Source organism: Pyxicephalus adspersus, chromosome 6 (assembly GCF_032062135.1).
Source record: "Pyxicephalus adspersus chromosome 6, UCB_Pads_2.0, whole genome shotgun sequence".
Taxonomy (NCBI): Eukaryota; Metazoa; Chordata; class Amphibia; order Anura; family Pyxicephalidae; genus Pyxicephalus; species Pyxicephalus adspersus.
In genome coordinates, this window is record NC_092863.1 from 75340325 (window position 1) to 75361059 (window position 20735).

Genomic DNA, 20735 nt, shown 5'->3' on the forward strand with positions numbered 1-20735 from the left:
GATAATAGCCAAGAATTATGTCATGCTAAATCTGTTGCTTGGGGCTTTTCTAACAGGTTCTCTTTAGCTTGGTGTTGTCATTTTTTGTAGGCTCATTGGCTGCTTGTGTCTTAGGATTTGGCTTCTGTTTTGTTTTTCTGGTTTTCTTATATCTGCTCTGTTGTCCATCCAAGACTGATATATCTTTACTAGTAAGACCACTTGCCAGCTTCTAAAATTTTAGCTTTAATGGTCATCATCCAGCATCATATAATCATTGTTCAGCACCGTTTACAGGAGTTTACGTGGCATTTCTCCTGGCATCCAATTGGAGCAGCAGAATAGGAGGAAAGGTTAATATGCATCGGTTCGGAATGGGCTATAGAGTGAACCCTTTACTTTGCCCTGCCAGTAATTGTCCTTAGTGTGATTTTGCCAAACAAAACTTTCACCAAGTGGGAGCCATAATGGATGAGTTGGTAAAGTCCGACACAATTTATCACAATACACTTCAGGTTATTTTTCTACACTAGCAGAACTGAACTGAAGGAAGTCTTCCACATTACAAGAACAAGTCCAGTTGAATGTGACCAACTACTATTAGATATGATTTGGATTGTAGCATGAAGGAGCAATTGCATGTGATAATACTACTATAGTTGGGGATTTTAGTAGCAAGGTGAAACCAATACCAATCTGCCCATACTTAGGGGCACATTTATTAAATGCCATGTAGGAATTTTGACACTTTTTTAATGATAATTATCACACATTGATCAACTGTGGAATTGCATAAAGATATCATAGCCTAATATAGTTTATGTAATTTTTTTTTTTGCCAAACCTCCATTTATTGCCAAATTTTAGACCTAACACTATATGTATAATCTCTTATCACAAATGCAGTTATCTTCCTATTCTCTTCTTTGAAAGTGAAGAATACTATAGTCCAGAATTGGTCACAACTTAGGGCAGCATGGTGGCTCAGAAGTAAGTGCTCTGGCTTTGCAGAGCTAGGTACCAGCGCTACATAATATGATGGCGCTATATAAATACTGTGTAGTAATAATAAAAATAACTGGTGTTTATTTTAAACCCCTTTGCCAATGTTGATGAGTATTGACACTTTTGAAAAAAACGATAAACTTATTGTCACTGTTAGTGGTGATAAAGTGACTTTATTAAAGTCCGTTTGTTTGGCACAGGGTAGCTGATGGGTTGAATGATACCAAGCCTTTTCATAATATTTTACTTTGTTAAAGCGTTACCCCATAAACATTCTTGAGCAGTATTTTATGCATTAGGCAGCCTATTCATTTTATCCCTGGCAATATAGCAAATATTAGTCAGTGCCAGTCTGTACTGCCTCATAAGCAGCCATGGTGAGCTTTTCACGACGTGCTGTAAATACAAATAGGTGATGTCCAGCGTGGCAGACGTTGTGTGTGTCTGGATAACCTAATGAGTAAGCGTCTAGAGAGGGAGAAGATGAATAAATTGTAGGAAGACATGATCCTGGCTTCTGTAAAAGGGATCCAGCCAGTGTTGGGAGCATGAGGAAGCTCTGACTTTATAATGACTTGTTTTCACTGGAAGATTTGTAAATTTGGCATTTGTGTTTGTGATTTGTGTGTTGCCAATGTTTAATTATAAGTTTATACTGTTGTTAGCAGCCCTGGATTTTTAAGTAACAAACAATCTTGTATCACAAAACTGTTTTTTTTTTTTTTTTGTCCCCCTAAAAGTGCCAGAAACAAAAACTGTTTATTTGGTAAATGAGTTCACCTGCTCCGTGAGCCCAGGCTACGTGATGCACTAGTCCGGGATTTAAAGCACCCTTGAAAGACAAGTAGACAGCTTTAGTCCTCAAGGATCAGCCACTCTCCGAGCACAGGTGTTTCTCCAAGTGGCTCATTCATTTTAATGGCAGTGCCAATCCACACAGTGAGTGGGGCCTTATAGTCGTATACAATAATGAGTGTTGGCGTATTATTCTGCCTGGTCAGTCATTTGTTAAGGGAAAACTACATTTGGACTTAGCCTTTGGCGTGTGTGTGTACATTATCGAGCAAAATTGCTCATTAATAATTTTCCGATTGGCTTCATGCCAATAGCAGAAGGAAAAAAAGCATGCATGCACCATTCCTGGCAGTGCCAATGAATGAGTAGGGTAGGGTAACCATCTGACATTTTTTTTAAATGAATTTTTATTGAATTTTTTAAGAGATATAAATTACAGGTACAGTAACCAAAATCATTAAACAACACTGAGAGTACAGAAAACAGAAATAAAATGTGAAACATTCAAAGAAAACACTCAACAAGGTTATAAAACAAACAGTAGTAGGCCCATGTGACATTTAACCATCTTAACGTCTTCAACATGAAATATAAACCTACAAGAGAACTTTTTAATTTTTAACATGGCCAACAGTGTCCAGAATTGTGCATTTTTTATTTTTTATTTTTTTATTTTGAGCAGATGGTGTTTTGGAAAGCATTGTTGCTCTGCCCTGATTGGTCCATTGACTGTCTTTTAAATTGCATAAAAGCGTAATTTACATGCCAAAGATTCCAGCCATTTATGCACTTTATAACATTTCCATGAAGAGAAGCCGTGGCTATTGCTAAAGAACATTATTGCTTCAGATATTTTGTGATCTTTTGCTGTTATCCATTAAAGATCTGCCTTTGCCCGAACACCATTAGATGTTTAGGGTTTTAATTACAGTGGTGATACTGAGTAAATAATGTCAGCAAGTGGTGGTGATCTTGTATCTGAAAAACTATATCATTTATCCTGTAATTGAATCATTGTCCTGACTTCTTCTCGGTAAGCATTGCTGGGAGAAAAAAATAAACTCTGCCAATTTCTCAAGGTATAGATATAAATCATGCATCTGATGGGAGCTTGCATTTTGCAGTGGCATTTTGTAATAGTTCTCCGTAATCTGTCTAAGCAATCTATTTGAGGATGCATGCTCTCATGAGATGTGTCTATCTTAGCCACTCTGCCTTCTCCCGCTACCATTCACTATCATTTATTTCCACACTTCAAACAAACTGGAATCTGGAATGTGCAGAAATTACCTTTTTGTTGTCTTGCTGTGTACATAAATTTATCATTTAAGTTTAAAGTGCTCCTTTTTATCCAATCACAAGGCAGAATTTTTTCCCCCTAGATTCTTATATCAGAGAATGCAACAGTGGCCCTAACTCAACAACTAAAACCTAATATAGGATTTAGTATGTTTTAGGCTCTTTATATCTGCATCTTTTATTAGGGTTTATCTGTGACCACAACTTTTTTTGGATTAGTTTAGAATGCGTTAAAAGTTAGAACCATCTGGTTTCACTGCTCTATGGGGCTTTGCTCGAGGTTACCCATCACTTTTTTGTTTTGGCAAGGCAGCTGGTTTCCAGACAAATAGTGAGGAAGGGAGCAGGTATAAAATAATAATAGTATAATAATAATTTTTAAATGTGTTGATGTTAGAATTTAATTTACTTCCAGTCCTGATGAGGCAACCATTTTACCATACAAAAAGTGAAACTTTATCACATTCTCTTACCTAACAGGTGTTCTAATCCCACTCTATTTAAAATAATAATATAAAAAAAAAGGTTTATACTTTATAAATGAACTCCAGTTACAAGATCAATAACTCAAGGAACCTCTAGTAGCCCGTGGAGGAACCCTCGTTGAAACAATGACCTAACCCGATATTGCCTTTGCTGTGGCCACATCCCAACCCTCCTCTTCTACTGGTGAATCAGAAAGCACACGGCCTCCGGCGTCATTGTTTTAATTGCAAGTGTTAAAGAGTAGCTGGGACGTGATTACATGTAGCCACAGCCTTACCCTGGATGTCTATTTTAACCAATATAACATAAAACAGCTTTCTTGTTCAATAGAAAATATTGATGGTGTCAATTTCAAGATGTACCAGATGTGGATGTAGACATCAATGGTTTGGTCTACTGTTCAGGCTCTTAATATTATAGATTGTGGGCCGTATCTTTGCTTCCTATGGGAATTATTAATTTCAGCCCTGTGGTGTATACCCCTCTTGTGCCCTTATGACGGATACACTTTAAAATGTGTACATCCACATGCAAGGTATAGGCAGAGCATTTCTTTAATTGTTCCAATACTTTTTGCTTTTCTCTTTCCAACTAATCAGACAACTTGTTTTTATTTACGATTTCTTAATTGCTTACTTGAAATCTCTATTTAAAACAGCACTTTGTATAATTAATTACCATCAGTAGAAGTAATTGTGAGCAGTGTGTGTGCTCTTAATGCCATAGAAGTGTTGCATTGGGACTATAACTGATAACATTGATTATTGTACAGAGAAACTGCCGTGCCAAGCCTTTGCCTTTATTCCTAAAACACCAGCCTGCTAATTAATAATAAACCATAAATGGTCTATTGCTCAGTGCAATTAACTTTTTTAATAGGCTGTAATATAATCATGAATGTGCTTATTGTAGTGTATATTTAAATATACATATAATACGCAATACTCTACTCTTCTTTGCAGTGTAATATATCCCTGGTCCTATATTGTACAATTTTTAAACATGATCTGAGCATTCATTGTTGTTTAAGAGACAAATGATTTAAACATTTAGAAAAATCAGTCATTTTTGTTCATCTATCTATTGTATTATATGGGTTGAGTTGGAAATTTTAAACCAGTTGCTTGTTGTTCCTCTGTTCCGTGCAAAGATAAAAGAGTGTTACCACTGTCGTGTGCTTATTATATCTTCCTCATGGGATCGGAGGCTGTGCGAGTTTCCAGTGTGCAGACAATCGCAGGCATCATTATTCCTTAGTGGTTGTCACTTTAGCCATGCATCTGGGAAAACTATCTACATGAAGTTTGTGTTCTCCTGTGTTTGCATTAGATTCCTTTGGGTTCTTCTGTTTGCTTTCACAACGCAAAATATACTTGCAGGTTAACTAGCTGTCAAATGACCCTTGTGTGTGTGAATGTATGACAGAGTTTGAGATATTAGATTGCCAGGTCCTTGAAAAGATGATGTTAGTGGTCCAGAGGGCTTCATATAGAATTGTCACATCTCCACTGTAAAGGTTAATCAAATATATACCTCCAAAGGACAGAGGGCTGCAGGCAGCTTATGTAATATTTTGATACACTTAAAATGGAAAAGAAACATGAATACAATTAAAAAATATTTAAATATGGCATAAGTTCATTTTATCCTGATTTAATACTGTACAGCAATTATGTGAGTGAAAGTCGTAGGGCCACTAGTTGGGTAGCGCCCTCCATTTACATGTGCTAACATGGGCCATGCTGGCAGGAGATGAAAGTGAAGACCTCACCAGTTTCTTGTTGCTTCTTTATTGTCCAATCAAAAACTGGGGGCAAGGAGGTGACCAGGTTATATTGCAAGGTAAGTGCAGTAGAGAAAAAAGAGGCCACCAGACTGACTAGCATATTCAAGGCTGTGTAAAATCTAATGAGCTGATTAACAGAAATAGAAACTGGTACGGTATAATTATTTAACTCTGTATCTAGAGGTCTTTTTAAATTTGTGCTTGGTATGGACAAAGGGTGATGGGAGTTGTATTCACCCTTTAGTCACCTACATTTGTGGCTGAGTTTTTTTCTGTCTCGGCTTAGAATAAGTTGGAATTTAGGTACATTTTGCAAGCCTGTACATCTCCTTCCTGTTTCATATGCAAACAAGCAGGTCTGGGCTTATATTACTTATCTGGTTACTACTTCAATTTACTTGGCTGAAGATGGTATTTTATTTCAGTTTGCCAGGTTGAAGACAGATGGTGTCAAAGGCAAGTTTAGTTGTTCCAGTTTGATGTAGATGGCTTCTTTCACGCTTCTTGTGATAAGGTCATCCACTGTAGACTGTAATGACCATGCCAGAATAGTGGAGATTTTGTTCTGGTCCAGCATCTCTAACCTGGGGATTTTACAACAATTCACACCCATGGCCATTTAATCGAGGCATTACCACAATTGAATACTGCTCCTACTTTCTGCTCATTTAAAAGAGCACTCAAAACCCATTTTTTCAAACTCGCCTACCCGGCTTCTTCTGTCATTTGAAACCATCACTACTTCCCACACTACATATCTCCCATCCTTTTGTGTATGAAATTCCCCCACCTACTAGATTGTAAGCTCTTCGGGGCAGGGTCCTCTCCTCCTGTATCACTGTCTGTATTAGTCTGTCATTTGCAATCCCTATTTAATGTACAGCGCTGCGTATAATGTTGGCACTATATAATTCCTGTTTAATAATAATAATAATAATCGCAGACTTCCTGACACTAAGGATTGACTTTGACGTGAGGGGAACAAAGTGGTTCCACAACATTCACACTTCCCATCCTATTCTTGGACAATAGACATATGTCCTGTCACAATCCATGACGATTAGATGTATGTGTGAAGATAAAATACTGTTTTTTTTTTTTTTTCTGGAACTCATTACAAGTGTCTAAGAAGTAGATAAGCTTTAGGATGTCTTTAGACATCTCAGGAAGTTGACTGGAAGGTGACCAGCTACTACTAGTAACACCAATATGGAGAAAACCGAGAACCATAGACACCCAAAACAGAAAGTGTTATTTACCTGAGCTCCAGAAACATCACAAAGTACTGTAGGAACTATTGGCCAGATCTGTCTGATTTGATGTTTGTTGTTTGATGAGTTGATGATTTCAAAATGTCCCATCCAAGATCACTGCTATTGATGGCTTCATGGCTTTATAACAGATAATGTTATATCCTTTCATGTCACTACTGACCAATCTGTTAAAATATTTTGTCATTCATACCAGCAAAGTGATTGTAGCTGCTGTTTTGGCATGCATTTTTCTAACCAGAATAGTTTTTCAGTAATCCTTGATATCATATTTGATATGAGATGATATGATGATGATCTTTTCAATACTGCAGGTAGAACATTGCATCTTTTCTGAAAGTCTGCTTTTCAGCACCAAAGAGCTGTCCTATTCAAAGTATTACTGGATGTTGAACAGATCAGGAGTTTTCATTGTATATATTTAGTATGGATGGTAATACTGGTAAACTGCACTATTATGTATGTATCCGATACAACAGGCTTTATATAATGGGCAGAAAAAAAGGTGTTTTTACAATTGGAGGAGCAGAGGTGGAAAAGTCTAGATAAAGATGTATACGTGCAATCTGAGAATCATCATAACTGAGGGTAGGGTAGAGTAAAGAATAAATATATTAGTCACAGTATGCCCTCAATATTTTTGGAATTTACCTTTAATTTTTCATAACATATTTGTGTTTGTGATTGGAAGGCTTGTATTTATATCAGATTTTTCCTCTACCTTTTATTCTCTTTCTGTTAAACATCTCCTGCACATTGTAGCAGGGAAAATTTTACTCTGATTCTACAGGGCCAACCTCACTAGGGGTCCTCCCCATTCCCCTACCACCTCCAACCATGTCATATTTCCAGCCTTTGGCAGTTTGAGTGTTGGGTTCGAATCATAAAAAAGAAACACACTTTTTAATTTATTGTTGTGAACAGATCTGGAAGTTATGATCTGTGCTTTCTGGGGACTATTTTCTGAAAAACCGTGTACTAGACTATAAATTTAAGTCCTGCCATGTGTTGAAGAAGTTGATATTCCAGGCAGCCTGTATAAAGGATGAAAATGTGAAGTAATCTTTGCTTTAGAATTCTTTTTCTGGCAAATATTTACTCCTCCATCCCACCCTGTTAACTTAAAGCGGAACTAAACTGAAAAAAAAAAATTACACTTACCTTTAATCCTGCAGTTCCCTCAATGGCGTCGTCCTGGAATTACTCTTTTTCCTGGCACGAAAGAAGCATCGGGCGCCTCCATCCGTCTTCTACTTGTCTTTTTGCTACATCCCCAGATCTCGCACTCTGCAGGGGTGAGATCAGGTGACAGAGTCGCTTTAAAGGGAAAAAAAAAAAAAGCCAACCTCACTGCGCATGGGTGAAATGGTCATCTCTTTCCCCTTAGTGTAAAGAATTCCCCTTTCCGCACATACCTGATGTTGGGCACCCAGAGCCTTCTGGGATGTGTGACGTAGGTATCCCAGGAGGCTCTGCACCCCTATTCAGTCTTGATCGCCGCGAAAATGTGCGTGCTTTACCCTTTAAAAAAAAACTCCTTTACATATGAGGGTTGTATATGAAAATTTTAAGTTTAGGTCTGCTTTACCTAACATTTTTCGTAAAGTTGTTGGGGGGGCAGAAACTTGGCACTGCAGATGATGCCAGCCGAAGGGACATCGCCGCTGGACAACCAGAAGGAATGTTCATATCACGCTTGCCTTCCTGGTGTTAAAAAAGCAGAAAGGGCATTTAGATAATTGTTTTTTTATGTTTATTTTTTATGCTAGTTGTCAATTGGGAGAAAGATGCATAGGTAGAACGTGGAGATTAGCTTTAATCAATAAATAAATTACATTATAACTATTAATGTAATTCAGTATAGAATTGTTTATATAACATGATTGTGATTGCTTGGAGCCAACCTGACCTTATTTTGTGGCCATGAAAAAATCAAATAGACATGTGTAGAAATAATGATCCTCACAATACTTGGAGTAGATAGGCAAAGTGTTTCTTTTATGTTTGCACTCAGTGTTTACATTGTATTACTGTAATGAAATATATCTACTTAGCGTTGTTTTCATATTGTGGTATTAGAGCAGCTGGGGAAATAAATGCATATAAATAAAGATAAATAATGTGTTTGATAGTGCTCCTGCTACAAATATAGGGATTTCCTCTTATTTACGCCAACCTTGAAATTGCTTAACCCGAAGTCTGACATGTCTGCGTGTTTTATTTGCATGTAGAATGAAGTGTGAAAGTGTATTTGCATATCTTGCACCTGTAGGTTGTAATCAAGTGCAATCTTGTAATCAGAGGTAATATATTCTCTTTATCTTTGGCTCTATAGGCTGGGTGCTTTTCAATTGGAATATTTCTAGTATAGCTGTTAAAATTCTGATACATGTTAAAGATGTTGCCTTGAACTTGACCCAATTTTATCTTTCTAAACTGAATAGCTGTTTTCCTTTATTTTTAATGCTGTAGAATTTGATCTCTTTTGTTGATGTTTTTTTGCCATGGGCAGCCTGAAATGAAACTTTATCCTTTTTGTGATGTGTTTAGGTACACCAAAAAATTAGGGGTGGGGTGGGGGGCAGGTTCCACAATTTCACCCCATACTGAAACACTTGGGGGCCTGTCTATAAATTGTTTATACTAGTGGTCGCCAACCTTTTTGGTCCCACAGACCACTAAAATTACTGGCTCCTGACGAGTATATTAGTTGATACACTAAATACATGTGTTGGATTAGTTTCGCTATTCCAATTAACACAGGGGTATGTGTTTTTCCTGCTCTTTTTAGATATGAATATTTTACTGTTGTATCTCCCCTTACCCCAGGTTTTTATGTTATGGCAGACGTATAAGCACTCATTTGCACTGTTAGACAATTGTTAAATGTAAAATGTCACATGTGTTTTCATACTGTTTGTACTTGATATTAAGGGAGAATTTTTTGTCCTCCCTTTTTGTTTTGTTCATATACGTGATATTTTCTTTTATGTACTGACTTTTCAAAAATTCTAATAAAACTGATTGAAACAAAAAATTACTGGCTGCTGACCGCGCATGCACGGGGAGCCGAGTGTTACTCAAAGGCGGAGAAACCTCCTCCATAGTGACGTCATGATGGCATAACCCCGCCCACTTCCCCTGAACCAAAGATTTGTACGGGGGACATGGTCAGCGCCTTTGGCCGATGTACTCCCTCCCCCAAGTGGGGTCCTTCTTCTTACCCTACTCGTGGGTGCATCGGTCAGAGCCGCGGACCACCAAAATTTTCTCGGTTGGCGACTGCTGGTTCATACCAAACACACCTTTTAACCAGGTTACGTATAGTTTTACAGTATAATCCATTTAGAAAAATGTGGTAATCTTTGGTTAAAAAAACTCTCTTCCCCTCTTGATCTTAACTCCTAACCCTTAAAACTTAACCTGACCCCAAATCTTCTACTTTGCGAAAAACATATTCTAACGCCTATGTTACCCATTAACTTTTAGTACCCCCTCAAGATGAACAATTAGCCTCTTAGGCTACGTACACATATCAGATGATTCCCATCCGAAATTCCTCTCGGGGCTGATATCAGATAAGAATCTGCCGTATGTACAGCACTCGTCGTTCATGAATCCATCTTGGCAGATCCATGAACAATGAAGGATCACAATGAAAGTGAAGAATGCAGAATTTTATAGCAATAATTGGTACCCAAAAATGTTTGACTAGGTCTTTCAGAAAGTTTTTATGGGATCTGGGGATGATAAATGTACTTTAATGTGTATCCAAATTTATAAACATGTTGGAGCCTACCAGTTGTATTATGTGGCAGGTGCATTTAATTTTTTCAGGCTAAAACCTTTTTTGCAAGTAAACAAAATAACTGATCATGCCAGAAATGCAAAAGTGTTTAATGTAAACTACTAGTCCCATTAATCATGTAATGAATAAAACAGACATGTCTTGTGTCCAGTTTATGTGATGAACATAGCCCCTTTCACAATTGAGAAATAAGTGTGTTATTTGAAGAATCTCCAGAGCAAAATAAAGAAAAAAGAATGCTAAGAAAAGAAATCTAACGCTGCCACCTCATCTATGGCAATATATTGTGTTTTTTGTCTTTTAGTTTGGATACACTTTAGAATTATTTCAAGAGCCTGCAAACTTTTGCATAGAATTTATTGTACAATCTGTTCTTACTGTAAAAGTTCTCTTATATCCAGTGTATTAGCTGAGTGAACTATTTACCCAGGCATACAATGTAATAAGACTTTATGAATAATCATTTTTTTCTTTTTAGAATTAAAAATCATTTTTGGTACCTTTTCATTGTGCACGTAGGTGAAAATCTTCAGGTAGAGTTACTGTCCCAGTTATCAGGACTGCAGTTCTGTGGTTCTTTTTTACCTCTAGTATATAAACCTGTTACAAGTGAAATTTTAGAATTCCATAATGCAATTTGAATAGAAAATTCAGAAGTAAAAGCTAGTGAGGTTGTACAACTAGCTACGATAAATGTTTTTGGCATTCTGTTCAGATTAGTCAAGCATCCTTCTGGGGACGCATATTGCTAATGCTGCTATATTTTATGTGTTTTTATTTCCCATTCCCTCTGGCTCTGCTTATTGCTGCTGTATCAGCAGTCTTTCCCCATACATTTTTAATGCTGCTCTATGTAGGGTGGTTTCAGGTCCTCAGATTAGTTGCGGTTTAACAAGCATGTTGTAAGAGATATTTGTGTGTATGAATGGAAGGTGTTTGAAGGACACATTGATGCAGGATTGACCCCCTCGTGTGGGTTTTGATGCTATGGCCAGCAAATGTTTTGTCCTTTTTTTGTTTGTATTCTGTACAGTTGGTTGATGACCTTTTGCATGTCACAACATAGTACAGTTTGTAGATTACATGTCTTTAAAAGTATGTCATAGTCAGTCTCTTGGGGAACATGAAGTGTGAAGACCTGATGAAGATGAAGTACAAACGTACCCCGAGTCAGATGTGTGGTATTGGTGTGTTATCGGCTTCAGCCTCCGAAATATATTTCATAGTTCTGTATAATAGTTAGAACTGCTCTTCTATGGTGTCCATGTCCCACTTTTCTACTTCTTTGCGGCCCTCAGTCAGTTTGAAATTTAGGCTGAATAGGGTTCAATTTTTTTTTAGCTGAATTATTTTAAATATTTTTGGTCTCTTTCCTTTTTTTTCATTAATTAACTAAGCGTTGCCTCAGGTGACCACATTTGTGGTATTCAAGCCCACTGTTTCCTTTGCGTTTGAGATTCTTGTCATAAACCAACCTAGAATTAGGGGTTTAATATTAAATCAGTGAATCTGACATTCACTAAAATATTCCCTGGCGGAAAGTCTTCCAGGTCAATGTACTTCAATGTACTACAATGTAATTGATTCTCCACCAGCGAATATTTCAAGGAATGCTAGATTCACTGCCTAAAAAATAGACCATTTGGAGACAAAAATCAAGAATTAGAAATAATAATAATAATATTATTATTATTAATAAAAAACAGGATTTTTATAGCACCAACATATTATGCAGCGCTGTGTATTAAATCGTGGTTGCAAATGACAGATTTATACTTCTAAATGTATTCTTTGCATACATTAACGTGTATTGAAAACCAAAGCTTTTTGGTGCATGTTTTATTAATTATTTATTTTGGGAGGGAGAAAGGGGTTAATGTCTTATTGATATGAAGGGTTGCAGACTTTCAGGGTTTTAGTGTCCCCACTGGGAAGATACAGACTTCTTTTTGTCCTGGGAACTCTTGTTACTGGGATGTACATTTAGGAAAATTCTATTTGGAGCTATCACCAGTATAGGAATAAATGGAAAGTTTTGTAATAGGGACACCAATTCTAATGACAACTAAGAGGGTATTTATCCCCCTGCTCCGCTGTGTTTGATACTGGAAGTAAAGGGAAATCTCCCCAGTATGGTAAAGAAATAAAACACAAACCCTGGTACGTGTTTTCACCTTTCTATACTCTGCCCAAATTAAACATTTAGGTTTCAAATATCTATTTTTCTTTTTGCCTTGTTTATCTCTACTTTACCTGCCAAGTTAAAACGAAGGCAAACTAGTATCAGAGAGGTGCACAGAACAGAATTGTGCTATCTGCTCTTAATCCTGATCGTTTCTTTTAAAAGTTTACAATTGTCAATGTTTACATAGTTTACACTATGACCCTGAACAAGCTCTGTGGTTTTTAGACAGATTTTTTGGTGAAGGTTTTTGCATAACCCACCTGTTTCTGAATTTGCACTCTGCCAAATGTCATGTATATTCTAACAGGCCACACTATGTAAAGTAAGATGTATTATAAATTTAACATTGGTCATATGCTACAACATTAACATGGGAAGAATGGGCCGCAAACTGGAAAGATAATGGGGATATTTTCTGCTAAAGAATTGTTACTTTCTAATGTAGAATTCCTTATGTAAATGTCTATCTAAAAATGTAGGGATTGTAATGGGAAAATGTGTGAAGTGTTATTACTGTTCTTCTCCTTTATTATGACAGTCCTGGGGATAGTGCACACACGTCTCAGATTTGTTTTGTGATTTTCGGCCAGCCCTGGGATTTAATCACGGGTTACTTTGAATCCCAAAGTGAGACATGCTGGTGATAGATAGGTAAGGTGTGATGACACGAACAGCACTTGCATGTTGCTTTTACCCACAAAAGACAATATATATATAAAGCATTCATTAGCTAAATTGTGAGCTGTCCTTATAGAAATGGCATTTTTTAAAGATTCTAGAAAGTCTGTTTTTTTAGTTTTCCCAACTTTTCACCTTCTGTTATTCTTAGTAGGAATATTTATATGTATGTGTGTGTGTGTGTGTATATATATATATATATATATATATATATATATATATATATATATACAATAAGGAGCTTCCTTTGATTTGTCAGTTGAAAATAGTTGTTTACATTGGTTGGAGGGGTAAACAAGCCAAATTTTAGAGAGAAATGGTTAATTTGGCTTTTTTAACTAGGTGAAAGATGTTAGGAAAGTAGACTGATCACACCTTTCTGTTCATCACAAGTTAAATTGTCCATCCAGTTCCCAGCTGTCATAAATATTAGGCTGCGTATGCACGTCAGATGATTCTCGTCCAATAGTCGTCTCGGGGCTGATATTAGACGAGAATCTGGAGTGTGTACAGTGTTCGGCGTCCAACTTGGCGGATCCACGGACATCAAACGAGGAACAATCATAATGAAAGTGTATGGGAGAGAGCGCAGTGGGGTGCCGCTCCATCATTCTCTCCCCTCTCCTCTCCTTGGAGCAGAATAGTGGTGTATGTACAGCACTCGTTCATGCATCTTGCAGTCTTTTGTAGTTGGAAAGGATCGTGAAAGATCCTTTCAAACGACAATTATTGAACGTGTGTACCCAGCCTTCATAAAAAATATGTAAATGACAGATAAATCAGCCAACAGAAAGCAGCCTCTGTAATTCATTCTGTGTACAAGATTTAACCAAACTCACTGATGTAATGCTAGATAATACAGGAAATGTTTTTTCTCCTCCAAAATTCTCCCAAATCATTCCTGTTATTATGCCAACTTGTCGTTACATAATACAACTTTTTGCATTCTATTTAGAACAACCCTTTAGTAAACCTCTTACCACTACCCAGAATATGACTATATCCAGAAAATTAACATTTTGGCTTCTGGATTCGAATCTGGAATGTTGGTGGTCAAATTATGTCAGTATGAAAATGCTCAGCTAATCCACCGAGGGAATAGTGTAAATATTCAGAACACTTGTAACGTGGGTAATATTTGCTCAGTTTCCATGTGTAAAGCAATCTGGCTACCATCCCGGGGTCAGCTTGGTTTAACACATTTTGGTATGGAGAACTAATTGCACTTTTTTTTCTTTTAAATGAGATAATTACCACATAGGTAACAAATTATTTTCTCTTTTCAGATTAGCGCTATATGTATATGAATACCTTCTACACGTTGGAGCACAGAAGTCAGCTCAGACATTTCTGTCAGAGGTAAGTCATTTGTTTTCATCATCTGTGGCTATGATGTTGATTGGTTTGCTGATGAAGAGCAACTCTGAGTGCGTGAGATTAAGATTTGGAAATGAGCGACCCACAGAGAGCACTTATGTTCAAACCCTGGTAAATTCCGCATCTCCAGACAAATAGCTAAATACACTAATAAAATACATTTATGGGAGCTGTTTTACCTGGCAGAAAATTTGTATTTCTGTCGTATTTCTGTTGTATTTGAACTTTACAGAGAGCAGCCAAGTGGATTACACCATACACAGTTTTCAGATACTTTGGAGTGCTTTCTCCACCCCCTGAATGGTCAGGTACAAAACAGAAACAGACTGATGAGGTCATCTGCTTGCATGTCCTATGGCATGTCCACCTGTGTTCCTTCCTCTTCCTATTTACAAAATAAAAATGATTTATTAAATACTTGATTGAGTTAAACTTTGTATCTTTAAAGCTGAACGTCAATCACACATAGCTGTACAGGTATCGGTCCTTTACTGCCTTACTACTGCCCAGTGTGGTACAGATTCATTTCAGCCACATTTGTGGTCAGCACTGCTTTGTCAGCAATTTACATTCACACCACCATCTGAGGACGTTAAGATCCCCATAACATGTCCCAGATTGAGAGCTCTGCATTAGGGTTACAAGGGTATGGGTAGGAGCATGGGACATTCATTTGTGCTCCAAGAGAGAAAAGGAATACAAAGTGAAGAGTAATATTATTCAACCCCAATGGTAACCAGTAAGGTGTAAAAGCAGGATCAAGGCATACCCTATTATTATTATCTTTTGTTTAAAAAGATCCAACATCTTATGTGCACTGTGCAATAAGGAGGGGTGGAAAAATTACAAACCTGCATACATGATAAGTGTAAACAATGACACCAGAGGAAAAGATCAGTATGACATATATACCAAAAACCCTTTGTATAAATCATTTATCTACTATCCTTTTAAAAGGAAGAATATTGGAGGGTATTAGAGTTATCAGTCTGTAACAATATTGAATGTATTTTCCACCTAGATCCCAAAAAATGACTAAGCTCAGTAAGCAAGAATACCTCCATTAGCTCCACTCCCATTGGTCTGAAGCACACATAAGTAATTACACATAGGGAATCTTTTATTTACAGGGTAGTTGGAGAACAGAACTGAGAAATCCTCATCTAGACCCTAATAGTGTACAGGGTGGTAGTAATGTTACACATTAACATGTGCAAAGCTGCCTGATGCCCCCAGTAAACAATGATATAATCCTGAGCAGTACATTTTAGCATGCATCCTTAATTTTGATTACAGCTTGTTTTTCCTACCTCACAGCAGATGGGGCAGCCCTTGGGAGAGTACATTGAGGTTTGCCTTTTACAAATGAACATTTAGAAGTGCTGAAAATACATAAGTTGGGAAAAGTAGTTTATGAGTTATTAACGGCAGGTTTGAGTTACCACAGCTCCCAAATATATAAATCCTTACACTTCATATTCTTCATGTACGCTTGCCAAGGTAAGGGTTGTGAATAGTAGCAAAGTGATCCAGGTTTTTTTTTTTTAATCCTTTGTATTGGGGTTTATTACTTTCTGGAACTGGGTTATAGAAAAGTAGGAGGGAGACACCTGTAACAGCCGGATTCCATGTTTTCTTTCTTTGGTGCTTCTTATTGGTGGTTGTTACTGCACTCCTAGTTTAATAAACCAATCAGACCCCTTTCTGCCTAAAATTGATCCTTATAATGTAGTCTATTTGGGCATTTGCATTAATTATATATATATATATATATATATATATATATATATTTTAACATACATAGATTTCAGTCTTTGATGCTGTAGAGATGAATTGCAGCACCATAGCGAGTTGATAAAATAACACTGTTCCACAGAGATAAATTGCTGATCACTTACAAAGGAATCCCATTTTCATTTAAAGGATGAATGCATTTCTCTTGTTAGACATCTATGTGTATTATTTTAAGCCTTGAGGTTTGGAAGCCTTGTATGAAATTTTAACAGACGATGATCCGTGCTTTAGCTGAAAGCTAAGGAATTGTACTGCCTTCAGCTAATAAATGTGGAGCCTCAAGAGATGTTTGCTGAAGGCAGTGAACAGAGTTTGAGACTGAAGCTTTATTATGTGTTTCATGTGTATTTAAATATATGTTTATGAGTATAGTAGGCTTCAGGCTGCATATAAATACATGTTTTTACTTTTTTGCAAACTTTGTTTTTTAGCACCCATGCCTTGGCCTTAATGATGGGGTTCGGGGGTGGAGGGTTGATAATCCTTTGTGATGGACGATGGGGCAATTTGTAACACTCCACTAATATTCGGATTAAAATGTTATGGGACATATGGGTAAGAGTCTTGTAGAAGTTAATCATTGCATAGTTAACTATGAAAGGATCACTATAATGGAAAATATTGTTATTTGAGAAGTGTGTGCAGTGAATGAACAGATAGTATTTAAATATACATTCAAAGCAAAGATAAGTTTATTGTGATCTAAATGGGGTTGGTTGGTAAAAGCAAGGGCCTGGGGCCACATTCAGCCCTTTAGGGTCCCTGCAAATAATATTTTGTATTTTAGTGGTTACGCAGGCCAGTAGACAATCAATTTCCTTTATAGGCTTCTTTTAGGTAAATGTTTTGGTTTAATGGCACAGGTAATTTTAGGACTGTAAGGATCAAAAATGCTGAAGCAATAATTGCATTGGAAACATTGAGGAAAAAAAAAAATAGCAATAGCGCTGATCTCTAACAGTCCCATAAATTGTGTCTCCAGTAATATCTCCCCAGACTCAAACTCCTTTAACATTTCAACCATCTCTTGTAACATGCTTGTAGTCTCAGACCATCTCCTGCAGGCTCTTAAAACTTTCTGTAGCCCTGAATATTATGTGAGACCAGTTGTGGGCCCCTGTAAGGAACTGACTTGGGGCCCCAGTATGTACTCCTGTTAGGTGAGGAAAGTCCAGGGCCCCTGTACAGCAGTACACTTTGCACCTCCCTATGTTCACCCCTGTGTGGGGCTATTTGGTGATGTCATGTATGTTGAACACTACTAGTGTAATGTGTGACAACACAATCGAATACTGCCAATAATACCTTTATTTTGCACTAAGAGCAAAAGGTTTTGCAAATAATTTCACCAATCAAAACCGCCTAAAAAAGGTTAGCATAGTCTGTGCTCTCTCCTTTATTTGACAGGCTGTAGGAGGGGGCAAGTGAGTTTTATTATTATTAATAAACAGGATTTATATAGTGCCAACATATGACGCAGCACTGTACAATAAATAGGGATTGACAGACAGACATAGAGAGTGTCATATCGAAGGGCTTACAATCTAGGAGGAGGGGGAAGTAGCATACAATAGGTGGGTGATATGGTTCAGTGTAAAGTAGTGGAGGTTTTAAAAGACAGAAGAAGACGTGCTTTGAACTCTACATGCAGCATACAAGAATGGTTTGCTGTCTTGCTGCCTCCATCCACTTGTTCCCCTGCTGCTTGCATATGCTTCAAAATGCTTGTTACAGTAAGTTTCAATTCCCAGAAAAAGAACTGCTGTGTTAGGATTTGCCTGGCAGTGACTTGCCTTTAAGTGCCAGGAAATTCCATGGTAAATTAACGCTAGTCTGAACATACCTCAACAGTTTTCAGGGGTCTTCCTATTCTCAGTCCTTGCTGGAAAAGTAAATATTAGTGCAAATTAAAAACCCTATCACACAAGTTAATTCTAAACTGTGTTGCAGGTGTATTTCTACTGCCACAATCATCTTTAGCAGCTCATTGGAAAAAATAGCAGTGTTCAATATATCAACTAATCCAATATTAAGTTATTTTTAATGTCCTGTGTTAATAATATGTTGGGGATTTGTTCCGCCATGATTTTCACAACATGCAAATAATTTTCCTCCATGAGTTCCCTAATGCCTTCTGTCTTTAATTTCTATCAAGTCAGAATAACTGTTATTCAACCAACCTTTTGTCCTAATATGTCAAACCACTAGTGACTTGACCTACTTATACCGTGTTTAGAAAGCCAAAGCGCTTTTTTTTCCCCAGCAGACTTTTCTTTATAATACCCACAAGCTGTATACATGCTCCCTTGTTTTTTAATCTGTTTTCCTCCAGTCTATCATTCCTTTATAGTAAAGACATATTGGCATTGTATAGCACACAGTGACAGGCCATGTACAGCTTCTATTACGTCTTCATTTTGGATACGGGAATGCAGCGCAGTTCCAAGTGTTTTGGGTTGGTAAATAGGTGCAATAAAGACACATTTCATAACGTTCTAAAAGATTGGATATGGATGTTTTGTGTTGTAAGTCAGTATTATGGGGGTCTTACAGCTTTATTTTACGTGTGCTGGGGATTTATTGTATACATTTCCCTTAATGCTGCCATCTTTATGATTTAGGAAGAATTTCTATTGTTACTCATTGTGATGCATTGTCATATACCAGTGTTAGTGCTCTGCATTGACACTGCAGTTTGCTACTTGAATATTCTTATAAATCCTATGCTGCCTTTAAAGTGAAGCACATATGAAGAAAGTGCATGTTTTTTTTGTAGCATACGGAGGGGCACAAATATTTTTTTTGTTTTTTAACTGTATATCTGAGAAAAAGAGGGCATTATTTGCAGTACATCTATGCAATACAAATATATTGCCACACACTGCAAATACAGACACTTGATATTGCCAGAAATCCAGTGGTTTTCTGAGATGTGGTCTCAGCTGCACAGAAATTGTAAATAGTGTTTTCCCTCTCTATGTAAGTTCTTTGCTGCTGGACTACAGAACTTGATATCTGCCCCTTCTCCATTCTTTTCCACGTTCATATTTTGATTCCTTTCCCAGAAAACCAATTCTCCTTCTTTGACTCACAAAAGCCTTCCCATACATGTACCCTGTGTATAGGGAAAGTGTTTATGGTGGATATAGTTCTGGGGGTTCTGCCTACGTCTATAGGAACTAATGCCAGGCACCCTCCTGATCCCTCCTCCCATTAGCTGTCCCTGCAGGAACATTAGGAGCATGGTGATACAGACCAAAGTATAACCTAATGCTATAACATGATCTAACTGGGGAGAAGGAGTACATAGTTTATGCCTATACAAATCATTCAAACTAATGCAATCATTGATGAGTAAATTGATGCAGAATTTTTGTTTGCCTGTGACATGTTGAATGTTTGTGTACCCAGGCAATGCTATCAATAACTTGCTTTTGCACTTGAATACAATACTGCTCAAATGCATGCATTCAACTATTACTATTTCACAGTTATTATTTTTTGTCTGCATTTAGGTTTACATTTTTGGCCATTATCCTATGAATTAAAGGAGATTTTTATGTATTTGGAGTTTGCTGAGCCTATTTAATGACACAAAAAAATGCATGCTGTTGCATCGGAAATCAGTTCATCTGTTTTTCCAAATTTCCTGACCAATGTATTTTAACCAAACTTTGTCCTCCTATGTTATTTTTGATATACTGTTTTCTTTTTTCTTTTAGATAAGATGGGAAAAAAACATCACATTGGGTGAACCCCCAGGATTCCTCCATTCTTGGTGGTGGTAAGTTAGTAAATGTGGAAAATAAATCCAATATAACTGCAACAGACTAACACTTGCAAAGTGATTATAATGACTGTATGGATGTTGGTGGTATTATAATGATAATTTTTTATTTATATATCACCATTATATGCTATGGTGCTGTACACAATCTAGCCAATAGCGGGTTCCATTAAAACATTCACAGTTCATACAGAGCACATCAGAACATGTGGCAGCAATACAAATACTAAAATACAAGCAGCAATTTAATAGAATGAGTTCAGAATAGACGAAACGTGATATAGGGAGGGGTTTGAACTGCGTATTTATATTGTGCTGAGATTGGATATTTTTTATTTTTAATGTGATTGTAATGCAAGAACATTTTTACATTGAAGATTCACTTTTTGAAGTTGTTTTGTGTTTATTTCTTATTTCATTTATTAAAACCTCCTATTGTAGTATATAAAAGAATCTTGGTGTTTGTTTTTAGACAAAAATATTTA

General features: G+C 37.0%; 1 protein-coding gene across 1 annotated transcript in view; it reads left to right on the forward strand.

The window, feature by feature from the left end:
- SSBP2 (single stranded DNA binding protein 2) overlaps positions 1–20735 on the forward strand; it is a 114359-nt gene that overhangs the window by 18717 nt on the left and 74907 nt on the right. Inside the window, exons 2-3 of the mRNA XM_072416204.1 lie at positions 14579–14651; positions 20186–20247. Of these exons, the coding sequence (XP_072272305.1) occupies positions 14579–14651; positions 20186–20247 (135 nt within the window). The remainder of the gene's footprint in view (positions 1–14578; positions 14652–20185; positions 20248–20735) is intronic.